General features: G+C 58.3%; 1 protein-coding gene across 3 annotated transcripts in view; it reads right to left on the bottom strand.

The window, feature by feature from the left end:
- Positions 1–1,133: 1,133 nt before the first annotated feature.
- Positions 1,134–15,449, bottom strand: part of CNTFR (ciliary neurotrophic factor receptor) — a 39,169-nt gene continuing 24,853 nt past the window's right edge. For all 3 annotated transcript variants that reach the window (XM_029203878.1, XM_029203877.1, XM_029203876.1), the window contains 7 exons: positions 14,858–15,091; positions 7,451–7,568; positions 7,111–7,277; positions 6,016–6,179; positions 2,377–2,557; positions 1,863–2,028; positions 1,134–1,771 (listed from right to left, as the gene is read on the bottom strand). In XM_029203878.1, coding sequence (XP_029059711.1) covers position 1,771; positions 1,863–2,028; positions 2,377–2,557; positions 6,016–6,179; positions 7,111–7,277; positions 7,451–7,568; positions 14,858–15,091 — 1,031 coding nt within the window. In that variant the 3' untranslated portion in view covers positions 1,134–1,770. The remainder of the gene's footprint in view (positions 1,772–1,862; positions 2,029–2,376; positions 2,558–6,015; positions 6,180–7,110; positions 7,278–7,450; positions 7,569–14,857; positions 15,092–15,449) is intronic.

The raw sequence follows: 15,449 nt of genomic DNA, 5'->3' as shown, positions 1-15,449 counted from the left end.
GACCAGCAAAGGAATGCTCATTTCCTGACCCTGGTCTGAGGAGGAGGGTTTGAACCGGGGTGCACGTGTGACTTGGGGGCAGCAGCTCAGTGGCGGTGCGCTGCTCCGTGCCTGCCTGGGCGGTGGGGGCTTGGTTGTGCGTGGACCAGTGTGTTCTGGCTTCGACTCCACTTCTCTTTTTGCTCCAGCCACCTGGAGCGTGGCCAAGCCCGGCTCCCAGGTTGGGGCTGTGGCCTAACCCTTTGCCCCCACCCCCAGGCCAGAGGTGCCTGCCAACTTGGCCCCAGCCCCGGGTATTCTCAGCCAAGGAGCTGCAGGGAGGCGGCTCCGACAAGGGGGGCTGGACCTGAGGCAGCCAGGGGCCTCTCCTCTGAGGGAAAATCAAAGGGATCCTGGAGTCCCGGTTTGGGGACCGGAAGGGTGTGGGCAGAGGGTGTGGCGCTGGCCCAGAGACTGAGTACCCTGTAAAGCCGAAGCCCGCTCCCCTCCCACTCACACTGAGTCCTCACTGCAATCTAACCCTGGGGTAAACCTCGTACTCCGTGCTTCCCGTCCTGAAGCACGAGGCCAATGCCTGGTCACGTGCCAAGTAGCCTCCTTCGGGCAACCTCCCTGCTTGCCCAGGCTACTCTGCGCTCTGCACTCCCGACCCTGGCTGAGCTCCAGGCCTGACCTGCTGGAACCCCGGCCTGTGTCTCCTGAATGGCAGGGATGTCAACCCCTCCACCCCGAGGATGAAACCCGGCCTCCCCCCGTTCTTGCACCTCTGCCCCGTGGGTAAAGCCAAGCCTGGGCACCCGTGGAAGGCAGCTCCAGAGATGACCCCTGACAGACCTTGGCCCTGCTAGGATTCAGCAGCCTCCGGGGATGACTGGATGCCCCCGGCGTGGGACCTGCCTCACTGGGGCCCCTCGTTCCCCAAAACTCTGCCCATGGCCTCCAGGGAGCTCTACCCTCCAAAGAGGCGGGAAGCCCCGTCCACGGACACACCTGCCTGAGAGCTGAGCTGCCTCTCCCCACCTGTCTGGAGAGGACTGTCTCTCTCCAACTCTAACTGCTTCCCTCCTCCAGGCCTCGAAGGGGAGAGGTCCTTGGACAAGGGCTACCCTCCCAAAGTGGGTCCGGTCCAAGGACTCATGAAATGGTGACGTTTAATGAGAACCCCCCACCCCCGTATATACATCTGTAAAAAATTCAAATACAGCAAGTTACCACTGAGTCAGACTACAGGGGACTGACAGGGCATTAAATACTGCGGGGCAGGAGCAGGAAAAGGGGAGGGTCGTACAAAACAGGGGTGGAGGCGGGGCACTGAAAAGTGTGGGTGCCGGGGGAAGGGGATGGCCGGGCCCCCCCAGCGCCAGGAGCTTATAATCTGATGGTGGCAACAGAGACCCTGGAACAGACAGGAGGCTGGGACAGGAGGCGAGACTGTGATGTGAGGGGCTCCCCTCAGGCCCCCCAAGGGCTCCTGGGAGTCGCTGGCGTTGGAGGGCCCAGCCCCAGGGCTTAGGACGGAGGTGTGGGTGCTCTTTGGTGGGTGGGTTAGCTGCATGGCCCCCTGCCCTGAGCGGGGAGGGGGGCCGGCGTGGTGTGGCGGGGCTGGGGGGCAGCAGGCCCGGGCCTGCCGGGGTCTCTACAAATCGTGTCTCGAGAGAATGCCGAAGGTCCTCCTGCCCGTGTGCAAAATAGAAACCAGGGTCTTCGGGCTCAGCTCCGGCCTCCTGCTCCTCTGCAGGTGCGCTGGCATGTCCTCACGGGATGCCGGGCTCTGGGGGGACAGGGCAGGAGGCTGTGAGGGAAGAGGGTGGGGTCGGGGTCCCCTCGGGCTCCCCTCCACCACCCAGCCTCGCTCCACTTACCAGATCAGGAGACTGCTGGCAGCGGCGGCAGCAGCCAGGGCCAGGGTGACAAGGACACTGATGAAGAAGGGCGCCGAGGGTCCTCCGCCGCTGCCCAGCTCGCCGGGGTCACAGATCTTCGTGGTAGGCGGGGGTGCCAGGGAGCTTGTGGTGCTGGCCGTGGTCTCTGGGGAACACGGGGGAAACTCAGAGACGGGCCGGGCCAGGGCTGGAGTCCCACCTCCATCTGGGGTCCACAGGCACACTGCTCCTGCTTCTTGTGTCAGACCAGGGCTGCCTCTCCTGTCAGACAGCCCCTGCCTCACCCATCAGGCAGGTCTTTGCTTCCCCAAGGCACCCAGAGGACCCCTCCATGCAGAGGCCCCTACCGAGAATGTGCAGACAGCAAGGACGAGTAACAGCAGGGGCTGGACAGACCGACGGGAGTGTGCCAGCCACACAGACTGTGGAGACCCCTGGGGCAGATGCTCCAAGTCCCAGGAGGAGAAGGAGGGAGGCCAGGGGGCGGGCTCACCGGGGGCCTGGGCCTCGGTGGTGAGGTGTCGTGGCTCCTCAGTCCAGGGTGTGGCGTGGGCGGCCACACTCCAGTCACTCCACGTCCCAATCTCATTGTCCTTGGCGGCCACCTGGATGATGTACTCCTTTCCAGCGTAGGCATCCGTGATGGTGTGCGCTGTGCCATCCGACAGCTCCACCTGCAGCCAAATCACGGGGTGGGAGTGTATAGGGACGGTGGACCCTGGGAGTCACGAGAGTGAGGCACCCCCAGAAGAAGTGAGAACACTTGTGGGGAGAGAGGAGTGAAAACACCCCTGGAGGGAATGAGGACTTCCCTGGGGGGAGGACACTGAGAATATCCCTGGGAGAGTGAAGACTTCTCCGGGAGGAGACCGCCCCCCCCCCGCCCCGCCCACCAACAGGGAGCAAAGACAGTCCTGGGGGAGGAGATCTTTAAGGAGATGAGAAATACCCCGAGGGGAGAGTGAGGAGGACTTTGCTCAGTGTCTTCACTCTGCTGTCACCCCAGCTCTCTCACTAGCCCCAGCCCAGTCCCGACTTCGGTTCCAGCCGGAGGCGACAAGAGGAATGGGGTGAGAGAGGCGTAATGCTGTGTTGCACTCCATCAAGGAGCTGTTTAAAGGGAAGGGTACAAACGCAGGCATGGCGCTAGGCTGCGCGAGTCCAGAGTTTAGCTCCACCCCCTACTAACTAGGTGGCTGAGTTACCTAGCTTCCACATGCCCTGTGGCCCTCACCTGTAAAACGGCGTTCATGATCGCTCTCACAGGGTTGTAATGAGGGCTCAGGCACATGGTGAGCACCAGAGAGACTTCAGCCAGCTCTGTCGTTACCACGGGCTCCAGCTCAGAGCCTGGGCTCCCAGATGCCCGGTGCACCCACCAGCCTGGCCCCGGCGGGGTTTCCCCCTCAGGGTGGCCTCACTTACAGTCATCGCCCTGGCTGAGGTGGAAAAGGGGTGGGGGGGCAGCTCCTGGGGCGGGAGGACAGCAGGACAGCTGCTCCATTTCCTCCTGGAGGCATGGCCACCCCACCCCTGCCCTGGCCAGCCCCATCCTGAGGGTCTCCCCCCACCCTCCAGGCTGGCCTGCCTGTCCGGCACCCCTCCCAGGCCCAGGCTGGGCTCTGGTTCATCTCAGCGGCACCCGCCGCCTCATTAAGGCGCCTCGTAAACAGGGGCAGCCGGCAGGGGTGGAGGAGAGCCCCCCCCCCCCGGCCGCTCTGGGCCACATCTGGCTTCAGGGCATTTTTGGTCCCTGTTACACTCTTTCCCCAAGAAAACCAGGGTCTGAGCTACCTGACCTGACAGTCTGTGAGCCCATGTGCGTGTGTGTATGTGGATTCACGTGCGGGCAGCTGGGTCCAAGTGGGGCGGGAAAGCCTCCCAATTCCTCCAGGGTTTGTGAGCCTGAGATAGGAGGTACTGGTAAAGGCCAGAGTCGGTATGAGAGCCATTTTGGGCCCAGATCTGGGCTCAGTTAAGTCCTACTCCCAGCCCTGGAAGATCGGTGGGCCCCAGAGACCCCCCTCTCCTGGAGTTGGGGCCCAGTTCCACCTCTGGTCCCCCAGGCCCCTTCTGCTCTGCAAAGACCCCCTCTGGCTAAGTAGCCCTAGCTCATTCCGCTCCTTCTCCCTCTTCCCAGGATTTGACCCTCGGGCCTCCTCCTTTGATTCTGTCCCCCGGATCTCCACATCTGTCTTTCCCCAAAGGGAGAGGGCTATGGGGAGCAGATCAAATTACCACCTCATTGGTGGGCTTACGGTGGGCAACCAACCATACCTCTAGGAATGTGGCCTAGAAGCGCAGTGCCCTCCTGGAAGCCACATCTCCTAGGCCTGGGCCCTTCTTGTTAGGTTGTCACTGATCCCTTAATCCACCCCCTTAGGAGAATGGCTCCACAACTGTCAGGAATTCCCTAGTTGCTGGCATCCGCCTTTCCTAGGAGTCCTCCATCAGTCTGTGGCAGCAGACATCAAACATGCCCTCCCAGCCTTCCTGCTGAGTTAGGCCCAGAGCAGAAGATGCAGGGAACCCATGCTGGGTCCCAGTACTCACCTCCCCTTTGTCCATGCTGAGACAGCCCCTGCCAGACCTCACAGTGCCCATTCTTGTGTAATTCCCGACCTGTATCTCTCACATACTCCTGAAAATCCAAGTGATGTTTTTCTCTGCTCTCACCTCCACTGCCCCTCCCAATCATATACCTGCCTCTCTCCAAGCTTAAGGACTGGGGAGAGTCCATTCTGTTCAGAGCAAAACTCAAGTTCAAAAGAGCCATAAATCTAGCCAACCACAATACCAATGTGACATGGAGCAGGGATAACCTGTGCCACAGGCCACTCATGTTCTTGCCACAGAGCCCACGTATTTTGCTCTGCCCGCATCAGCGTTGGGGTCAGCTCTGCCCACGGTGCAGGCCAGTGGGTGGCCTTGGCATGTTAGTCACACGCACGTAGGGAGCATGGTTCCTGCTGGGGGCCACGTGTGTGCGTGCATGTTCCCGTGTGTGTGTGGTAGGCAGTGTGCCAGGTCCACTGCGAGGCGTGTGCACTGCGACGCGCAGGGCTGCTGCCTGTAGCTAGTTAGCAGGAGAGGGGGGCTTGTGAAACTAGACCCTGGTTATTAGCAATGCATTAGTCGCGGGCAGCTGGCCAGGCGGGAGGGACTCCGGACTCTGTCAGGGAACATATGAGCATGTAAGCAGCCTTTGTGGGAGCCAGGCCTGCAACCAGGACAGGCGCCCTGGAATCGAATTACGCGCTTTAAAGGCCAGCTGGGAGAGGCGCAGGAGGAGATGAGGTTGGAACCAGGTGGATGCGGTGGGGGCACAGGTTGACCCTGGGTGCCAGCCTGGGTTGCCCCAGGGCGCACCTTCCCAGCCCCAGACCTAGCCCACAGACCTCACGGGCCACATAGCACCCACAGCCCTATGGGCCCAGGGCCCTCAAGGAGAGAGAAACTCAAGTCTGCCCCAAACCCCTGGCTGCTCCCCAGAGCTCGCTCTCGTAGCTTGATCAACATCCCAGACCACAGCCTGACCCCATACTGCCCCCCGTCCACTGCTTTGTTCCCGGTCCAGACCACCTTCTGACCCGTAACTTTAAGCTGACCTCTAAGGTGGACTTGACTTTGGGGAGCCATGACACTAATCACGGCCTGAGCTCACACCCTGGATTGAGCTTGACTCTATTGCCTGATTCTGACCCCTTGAGCCCATCTGTGAGTCCTTGAGGACAGGGACTATCGTGCCCCTTGGGTCCAGCACAGGCTCAGAGCCTGGCCCAGAGTGTAAGAGGGAGATGTCTGATCAGGGCTGAAGCCAGAGGTAAGAAAAGGGAAACACTGCCTGCCATCTGCCTCCCAGCATTTCTCTCCACTACCATGCGGAGCCACAACGACAGATGCGTTCCTGTTGCCCTAATGGGGGTCACCAGCAACCCCTAAGGACCTTAGATCAGGACACCTCCCTCAGCTCCATCCATCCTTCCAGGCCCACCTGGTCCCTTCTTCCCCCCGGAAAGCCTCTCTGACTGCCCTCAGGCTTCACGTTGGAACAGCTGGCAGCAGGGATACAGGGGCCTCCCACACCGTGTGGCTCTGATTCAGGCTCTCGGGATCTGGGCAGGGTACTCACATGCTGCCACTGGTCCAGGATGAGGGGTCGATAGCGCAGAAAGAACTTGAGAGGAAAGGACTCGGGGTCAGGCCAGGTCGAGGGGGTCTGCCATGTCACCTCTAGCCGGCGAGGGTTGCTGGGCACTGGCCGGGCTACCACGTTTTCTGGAGGGTCAGGCTTCACTGTTGAGGAAACACAGCTTCAGTACCACACTGACCTCTTGGAACAGCCCCATTTCGTCAACCCCAGCCGCCATGTCAACCAATGCACATCGATAATCATCGCTCTTCTCTGTTGTCAATTTTGGCAACCACCGTTAACAACCATCTCATTACTTCCACCTTTCACATCCCCGTCATCACCAATGACGGTCACTACAGTCACTGTCACCAGCTCATGATATCAACATCATAAATTTCATCCCATCATCAACCCCATCCTCATGATGACCAGCATCCCAATTACTAAGCCTATGTCATGCCCTACCACTACCCTCGTCATCACCTGGCTCACCCCAGCCTGTACCAGCATCATATACTTCCCCAAGCCTGGCTTTTCACCTCAACTTTTCCAGTGCCAAACTGAGACACGGCCTCGCTTGGAAGAGGCTGGGTTTGAAGCTGCTTTGTGGGTCAAAGGTAAAAGACAGTCCACAGGTGTTGCAGATCTGGGTTGGAAGTGGGCTGAGAATCTGATGAGAGCATCTAAGGGCCCAGCTCCCATAGCAAGAGACTGGCTGGGGATCCAGCCATGCTGGGGGGGGGGGGGCGGGGGGGGGCGGGGGGGCGGCGGGGGGGGGGGGGGGGGGGGGTGGAGGCTGCAGCTGCACAAGGGTCTGGCCCAGCCTGCCCCCCTCCCCCTCCTGCATGCTCTGGGAGCCAGAGAGACGATGGGAAGAGCCGCTGGAGAGGTCTCTTGGCCCCGGCAGGTGAAGAACATCCACTCAGGTGTTCACGGGCATATGCATGCCACGCATATGTGTACACATTATACGTTCCACATATACCTGGGCACACAATGGGGACACCCCCACCAATGCTCATATACACGTTGGCAAACATCCACTTACTCCCACTGGAGTATGCAGCAGGGTCCCGCCCCCTCCCCACGCACCAATGGTGAACTCATCGAAGGTGATAGCTGTGGCGTTGTGGCCCAGAGCGTTGCTGACACTTATCGAGACCTTGTACTTGACGGTGGAGAACAGGTGCATGTAGCGGATGTGGCAGCGGTTCTTGAGGGCCGGGTCCTTCTCACAGACCATAATCTTGGAGCCATGCCTGGGGAGGGATGAAGCCCAGGCACCGTTACCAACATCAAGGTCGGGTAGGGCAGAGGCTGGGGGAAGGTCAAGCCCAAGGCTGGGCTAGGGTCTGGACTGAGGGCATGGTGGGGGGCCGGGGGAGAGGTCAGAGGTCAGGGTTGGAACCAGGTCACAGGTGCATCTACTCACAGCACAGTCACATTGAAGGTGTTGGGGATGTAGGTGGGAGTGGGCAGATGCCAGCTGCAGTAGAAGCCCTTGGGATAAGTGTTGGAGCGGCAGCTGAGTACGGGCTCCCGCGGCGGCACTGGGGGTGAGGACAGCACGGTCAGGACACTCTTGGAGCCCCCAGTCCCCTGCGTTAGTGTGGGGACAGGTGGGCCCCAGAACCCAGCTCTCCCCCTTCAACCCATCAGCAATGCCAGAGGTGGCGGGGGGAGGGTGCTGTCAGCGAGGGTCTGAGGCTTCCCAGGCCACAGAGAGCCAGATGTTTAATTAAAGGAAAACAAGGGCTGTATGGAGAGAGCCCCCCCACCTGCTCAATGGAGGCGGGAACGTGGGGAGCAGGGGGCTGCAGGCCTCAGCTCATCGATCACAGGATGGAGGTGATGTCTGGGGGAATCGGCCCCAGCCCCAAATCTCCTGCCACACTGCATCCATTTCCAGAGGAAGATTGTGCAACAGAGGCCAAGGGGGGTTCTTGACCGGGTCCTCTGGTTGGTGGGGTGATCAGGGTGCACTCCCTGGAGAAGAGACATCCCAGGCTTCCCCTCGGGAGAGAATGAGAAACACGAGGACAGGCCTGGTGGCTCCACATGAACGACAGCACTGGGCGGCTGTTCATATGCATACATGTCACATATGTGTCTGTGTGTGACGTGAATGAGTGACGTGTGATGGAATGTGGGTACGTATGTAGGAACGTCTATGTGTATGGCTCTCAGAGCACATGTCTATGTGTGACTGCGTGTGTGTGCAGAGAGGAAGCTGCTGTTCCCTTGGTGTGTACCTCACCCCAGCCCCAGCCCCCAGCTTCTCCATCACAGACCCCTAAGGAAGCCCTTTAGGAAACTTCCTTGGTGATGCAGTGGTTAAGAATCCACCTGCCAATGCAGGCGACACGGGTTTGAGCCCTGGTCCGGGAAGATCGCACATGCAGCGGAGCAACTAAGCCCGTGCGCCACAACTACTGAGCCTGCACTCTAGAACCTGCGAGCCACAACTACTGAGCCCGTGTGCCACAAATACTGAAGCCCATGACCCTAGAGCCGGCGCTCCGCAACAAGAGCAGCCACTGCAGTGAGAAGCCCGCACACTGCAACGAAGAGTAGCCCCCACTCGCCACAACTAGAGAAAGCCCGAGCGCAGCAACGAAGACCCAACGCAGCCAAATATAAATAAATACATAAATTTATTTTAAAAAAGAAAAAAGCAGCCCTTTATATGGTCAGCACCTGCCTTTACTCTGGGGAACGCGGAGGGCCAGAGAGGGATGGGAACCTACCTGTGGTCACACAGCAAGCCAGAGCTGGTACTAAACACCAGGACAAGGATACCCACCAACACGACCACACACACATACTTGGGAAGTCCTCTCTGCTGTCTAACCACTCTTTTTGCTGCTGTGAGCACTTAGACCAGCTGTCCCACCCTCGGGCATTCGGTAAGGCATGAGGACAGCCGGCTCAGGTTCCTGGAAGGAGGCAGCTTCTGTGATCTGACCCAGGCAAGGCATGTCCGTCCACGGCTCCAGGGACACTGACACCTCCCTCCTGTGCCCCCCCCACCCCACCCTCTGCCTGACAGGTGGACAGGAAATGGGAGGGGGGCAGCTCAATAAGCCAGGGACTGTGAGGGGGAGTGCATGTCCACGCTTGCTGAGTGGCCGTGGTGATACTTGGGAGCCGTGGGCTTCCATCCACAGTGTGCACGGGATTGTGAATGGCTGTGTGTGACTGCATGTACATGTCCAGTATATGTGAAGTATGTATGTATTGGGGCCGAACCCCCAAGGCCCGATCTGGCTTTGCAGCAGGAGAGATGAAGGCGTCAGAGAGGCATGAGAGGAGCTTGTATGTGGCAGGTGGTGTGGGCTACGCTGTGGGCAGAGGTGGCTCCAGCCCCTGGCCTGCAGGGGAGAGCTGGAGGCCAGCTGAGCCTGCACGAGGGGCAGCCTGCTTTCTGCCCGCTGCCGCCTGCCTCCCCCGGGAAGCCTTCCTGGCCCCACGTCCATCTTGTGTCTCTTCCATGTTCATTCTGCGCGCCTCACGTACTCCGTGCCTATCTGCCCAGGGACACAGAGGCATGGTGTGTGTGGGGGGGGGTGGCCAAGGACACAGGAAGCGCCTCGTGGGGGCCTGTGGGCCAGGCCGGAGTTGGCAGCCACCCCAGGAGGAAAGGACATTCCGAGGTTGGCTGAGAAGCCTCCACTGTCCCCTCCTACCACCACCCTCCCTTACCCCCAGCTTCAAAGGAGAAGGGCACTGGGCGGGGGGCGGGGGGGGGGGCACTGAAGCCTGCAGAGTCAGCTCCCTGCCACCTGGGACTCTTCGGAGGGCAGAGCGGGCCACGGCACTGGACTCGCAGGCCCCCGCCCCCGCCCAGCCTCCCCATTGGCTGGTTTCCTCCATTTCCCTCTGACCATCCTCTCCCCTCGGACCAGTCTCCCCTCAGACATCCCCCCGCAAACCAGTTCCCCTCTCTGACTGGGCAGGTCATGGGGGGCGGGGGGGGAGGGCAGGCAGGGCTTTGTCTGTCATCTGGCTACTCTTGCCTGGCCCTGGGCCCTGAGTAGGGAAGGGCTTGGGTTTCCTGACAGGGACCAGGTTTCTCAGAGGGAAAAGGAGGAAAGAAAAACAAAGAAAAGGAAGAAAAGGAGTGACTTGCTGCAGCTGGAGCCCAGCTGAGCGGCCGGGTGGGCGGAGGTGGGGGTGCTGAGAGAGACCAAGTGTGAGGCTGTGGGACAGTATGCAGTGAGGAGGCCTGCTGGGAGCGCGCTGCAAGTCAGGGGAGAAGCTGTTTGTAAGAGACTGCCATTGTGAGGCTGTGTGCGTAACTCCGAGAGGCTTCCTGTGTGTGACTGGGACTCGGCAGCAGTGTCACTGCGATTGGCTGTGCGTGGCCGGGTGACTGCATTTGTGTGGGGCTCGGGGTGAGGCTGTGTGACTTAGGGATTGTCTACATGTGTGAGGCTGTGTGGCTGAGGTCCTCCGTGCAAATGCGTGTAAATGCGCTGTTGTGTGTGAAACAGTGACAGCAGGACTACAAACCTGAGACACTGCGTATGAGACGGAACTTAAGTCTGAATGCATTTTTCGAATTGTGGGTGTGGGAAGGTGCCCAGAATTCCAAGTGTGTGCACACGTATGAGCTGAACACCGTGTGAGAGCGTGTTAGAGGCTGTGTGTGAGCAAAAGCCCATACGCATACGTGTCATGATATCACATACAGGCATGCTCCTGGATGCCCAGACTTCCTGAGTTGCCCCCATGGGGGCTCCTGAGATGCCCAAGTGACAGCATCAGCCCGTGGCAGGGCGTCCCTGAGTCCCACGCGGGGCTGTGTGCGTGTGCATGCGTGAGTGTACCCCCGCTGGCCCAGGATTTGTTTGTTTTCCTAACTGGCTTGTTTTTCCATGTCCAGCCCACCAAACCGCATGTTTTTCCTCTCATCTCGCCAGCCCGCCTGGGCTGGAGCCCCCGGCATGCACGAGGCCTGCCCGCCGGCTCAGAGAGGAGGGGGGTCAGGCTGCCCACACCCCTGGCCAGGCCAGATCAGGCCAGGCGGGGCGGGGTGACCCTTCCAGCTCCAGCCCTGCCCAGGCCGCACCCACACTCCTCCTCCTGCCTGGCATTCAAGGCCCACGGCCTGTGCTAACCTTATCTCGTGACATCCCTCGAGGCACCCCAACTTCTGGACTCCTAAATGCCCGCCTTCTACCCGTCTTTTCTCCCCAATTTCTTCTTCAACCACAGGCTGCTCTCTCCTTCCCCACCAAACAGAGCTGAGGAGGAAGCGATGCTGAACCAGGGGTTCGGGAGTTCCTGTCCTGACCCATCAAATACAAATATTTTAAAACTGGACAAAGAACTGTCTATTTAAAATTAGTCACTTAATCTCTGATTTATTTCAGCTTAAAATCAGAATGACATGGAATTAGCAGTGTCTAAGGGAACAAAAGGATGCTACTAAAAGGAACCTTGTGATCCTGTTTCCTAATGTGGGGGATCCTTTCATCACCCCGGGTAGGGGCCTCCTTGCTGGTTGTGACCATCTGCCTGAGGGCAGGAAGGTGGGTCAGGAGGAAGCAGTTCAGGGATCAGCCTGGTTAAGGGGACTTCCAACGGAATTTTTTATGATCAGGTTCCCTTGGAAATAGAGACATGAAAATCTTACATGTTTAGGATAAATACTGAACAATTTTTAGTTTGAATGGCCCACAAATCAGGGGTAGCTCTGTCCTGTTCTCTGAGCACTGGCGAGAAGGATAATTTGATATTGAGTGTTGCCAAACCCAGTCTCTTGTTACTAATATAAAGTGACTGAAACAATCATGGTTAATGTCCCCTGTTCCTCTGACCAACTCTTTAGAAGGAAACAAGGCAATGAGAGATAAGTATCTGTAACCAGTGCTACAGCCAACTCACGGCCAGCTCTCCTCTGACAGGCAGGGCCTGGGGAGTGGTCAGCACTATATATAAAAGGTCTGGGGCTTCCCTGGTGGCGCAGTGGTTGAGAATCTGCCTGCCGATGCAAAGGACATGGGTTCGAGCCCTGGTCTGGGACGATCCCACATGCCGTGGAGCAATTAGGCCCGTGAGCCTCAACTACTGAGCCTGTGCGTCTGGAGCCTGTGCTCCGCAACTAAGAGAGGCCGCGACAGTAAGAGGCCCGTGCACCGCGATGGAGAGTGGCCCCTGCTTGCTGCGAAGACCCAACACAGCCAAAAATAAATAAATAAATTAATTAATTAATTTTAAAAAAAACTTATAAAAAAAAGGTCTGGGCTCTGGTCACAAAGGGCAGCTGTGGGTATGGCTGCAGGCACTACATCTAGACCCAATCCCCTTCCAATGACCTCTCAAAGAAAATCGAGTCATCAGGAATGGGGGCCCAGAGCCACCAAGGCCCAGCCATCACATCCAGCCTTGTCCATCCTGAGGACTTCTGGGACTCGAACTGAGAAGACAAGGGTATGGGTGACTTGTACCAAGTTGGCCTCATACTCCTTGCATGCCACTCAATATATGGCCTTTTCCCCATGTAAGGGCCCAGGGCTAGGCTGCGTGGTCCACTTCTAACGTACCCTGTGGTGGGCCAGGGAGGACTCTGGTGGGCTGATCCTGCATATCTCAAGCTGGCCAACAGGGGTCACTCCACCCTCGGTTTGCAACTAAGGCGTTTCGTGATGACTGCCATCTCTCCAGTTTAAACACATAAAAAAGCTTTTCTGTGGGGAAAGGAACATCCCTACCAAAACATACCTGTACCTCTCCTCTAGCCCTGGGCTAGAGGCCCAGTGTTGTGGCGGACCAGTGTTGTGGCGGACCCCGAGCAACACTTCAGCCTAACATTTCCCACGGTTGTCCACACCAGTCTCCTGATAGTGGGGAAAGGGCCTGCTCCCAGGTCCCTCAAGCATCTCCTCCCCTCAGTAGCTCCCAGGAGTAAAGAAACCATCTTCAGACAGTGGGGTGCATCACCCAAGTGGGATGAGGCCGGAGAAGCTTGAATCCTTGGCTCAAGAAGAAAAGAAACTATTTTCAGAGTATTTACTCTGTCAGTTGGTGCCTCTGGCTGAGCTCCAGAGGCCTGCCCAGACGACCATCAGCAACACTGATAACCTCACCATCCCGATTCTGCAAACGCCTCTTCGGAATCACACTCACCTGCTCTTCCTTCTACCTTCCTGCCGGCTCCTTGTGATCTTTCATCTCTTTTTGTGGCTCGTTTCTTCCATCAACCCCTTTTACAGTGATGGTCTTCAGGGCTGGGTTCTGGGTCCTCTTCTCTCCTTACCCCACAATCTCACCCTTGGCCATCTCACCCCCTCCCAAAGAGTTAATGCTGACAACCACCCCCCAAATTCCCATCTCCAGCACAGGCCTCTCCCCGAGTCCCAGACCCTTAGATTCACTGGCTACCAGCCATCAACTCCCGGCTGTCCCCCGGGGACCACAACCCAACATGTCTATAGCAGATGGTGGTGCCGCAGATCCCTCACCCGTACCCACTGACCGCTTCTGCAGTTATTTGCCTCAGAGCTTTCTTTGGCCACCAAAACCTGCATTGCCTGTCAGGGCATCAGGCCAAAAGTGCTGGGGAGTTAAAGCAGCCCCACCCCGACCCCTTAGTGTATAAGCATCTGAGGCCCCGCACTCCCTAGGCAGGAGAACTCTGAGGCACACATTCTGCCTCGGCTCCCAGGGCTCCCCCAGCGGGTTAAGCGCCAGTTGCCCAGAAGCAGTGGCTAGATAACTCCCCCTTTACTGGCTAGCTTAACTTCCTTTTCTATCACTTTCCCATTCCCTTGTGATGTTTCTGTCACCTGCCAAATAGACCACCTGTATGCAAATTCTCACCTGATTCTAGGGAAACCAAAACTGAGACACCGTGTAAACAGAACACGCCATCTTCTCCTCCAGCTGACCCTTCCACCTTGTCTCTGTTGCAGCGATTGGTACCACCAGCCGTCTTGACTCTTCCCCCTTTCTATTCTCCTGTCCTCCCTACCTCCAATCCATCACCAACTCCTGGAGGTCCAATCACCCCCTCTCAACTTCCCCAACTCTATGCCCCGGTCCTAGGTCCCCCTCATCTCTCCCGCATCCCAGCAACAGCCTCCTTCCTGGCCCTGCCTTTGCCCATCCACCTGCCTCCCCTCAGCACAGAGAGAGGGACCTTTTAACAACATGACTCTGATCATGTCACTCCCCAGCTTCTAGGATCATGATCTGCCCTGTCCCCTCCTTCAGCAACCTTCTGCCATTTATACCAACCCAAGTGGCCTTTGCATGCCCTCCCAGCCTCTGAAACCTATGGTCACACTCAGCTCTCTGCCAGAAAGAACTTTTTCAGTGTATCTTCCAAATCTTCCAAGTCTCCATGTGCTTCACACTCCAGGAAGCCTTCCTTCTTCCCTGGAGCTTCCCAGAGTACCACACCTCTACCTGCATAACCGTATACCCCATTTTCTTCCCTAAGGTCCTCAGGGCCAGACCCTGTGAGAGGACACAGTGGAGTGAGGCCACTCCAGCTCGGAGCTGTGACTCTAGGATTCTTCCCTACCAGGCCCTAGGTGGGCCATGCCTGCCAGCCCTCCTGTGCCCATCTTGTCATAGGGAACAGGATTTTAGGATCTCAAAGATCCCCAGTGGGGGTGGATACAAGTGCAAAATGCCAGGGGTCCGCACTCGGGGTGAGACTGGGCTCAGAGGTCAGAAGAGCAGGCTCAAATAGGATCAGAGGGCAAGGGTCAGGGCCTCCACCACTACCACCAGGAAGGGGCTTTGAACCGAGCCAAGGGTCCGGGCCTCGTGGACAACGCCCTTGAGTGAAGTGGGAGGTCAAATGAGGGGTGCTGGGAGTAACACTTACAGCCCACATTTAGGAGGACTTGGTGGCGCAGGTGCCAGGAGTCGCGGTGGAAGCAGGCGTAGAGGCCGCTGTGGCCCAGTTCCAGGCCACGGAGCACGAGCTGAGAGCCATTGAGCAGGTCAGGGGCCAGGTCTGTCCCATTCACCCGCCACGTCACAGCTGCATCCCAGTTCGCCGTCCCACACGGCAGAGTCACGTCTGAGCCCAGGCGTTCGTACTGCACGTGGGGTGTCTCTGTGGGGGCCGGGGAGGGCACAAGGCAAAAGCCACAGGTCACAGCCCCGTCCAGCACCCCCAGGCAAACGTGCACGGATGAGAGCCCGTGAATGTGCGAAAGTGAGGAGTCCAGGCCGAGACGCTATGAGTCTCACGATGTGAGTGTCCTGGGGAGATGAGGGGTATGCAAAATTCCTGTGCGGCCGTACAAGGGTACAGGCATGCGAGTGCCTCCAAATTCGTACGTGTGTGTGCACGTCTGGGGACTGTGTGTGTGTGTGTATGTGTAGAGAGTTTGTGTAGCATGCTGGGAGAGAAGACCCAGTTCACCTCCAGTCCCCAGGTCCTTTTAAAAGTTTTCCTGACCCCCATGACC

This window comes from Monodon monoceros, unplaced genomic scaffold (assembly GCF_005190385.1).
Source record: "Monodon monoceros isolate NGI ecotype Baffin Bay Population unplaced genomic scaffold, NGI_Narwhal_1 Super_Scaffold_5, whole genome shotgun sequence".
In the NCBI taxonomy this organism is placed as follows: Eukaryota; Metazoa; Chordata; class Mammalia; order Artiodactyla; family Monodontidae; genus Monodon; species Monodon monoceros.
This window is presented reverse-complemented; position numbering and strand designations above follow the sequence as displayed.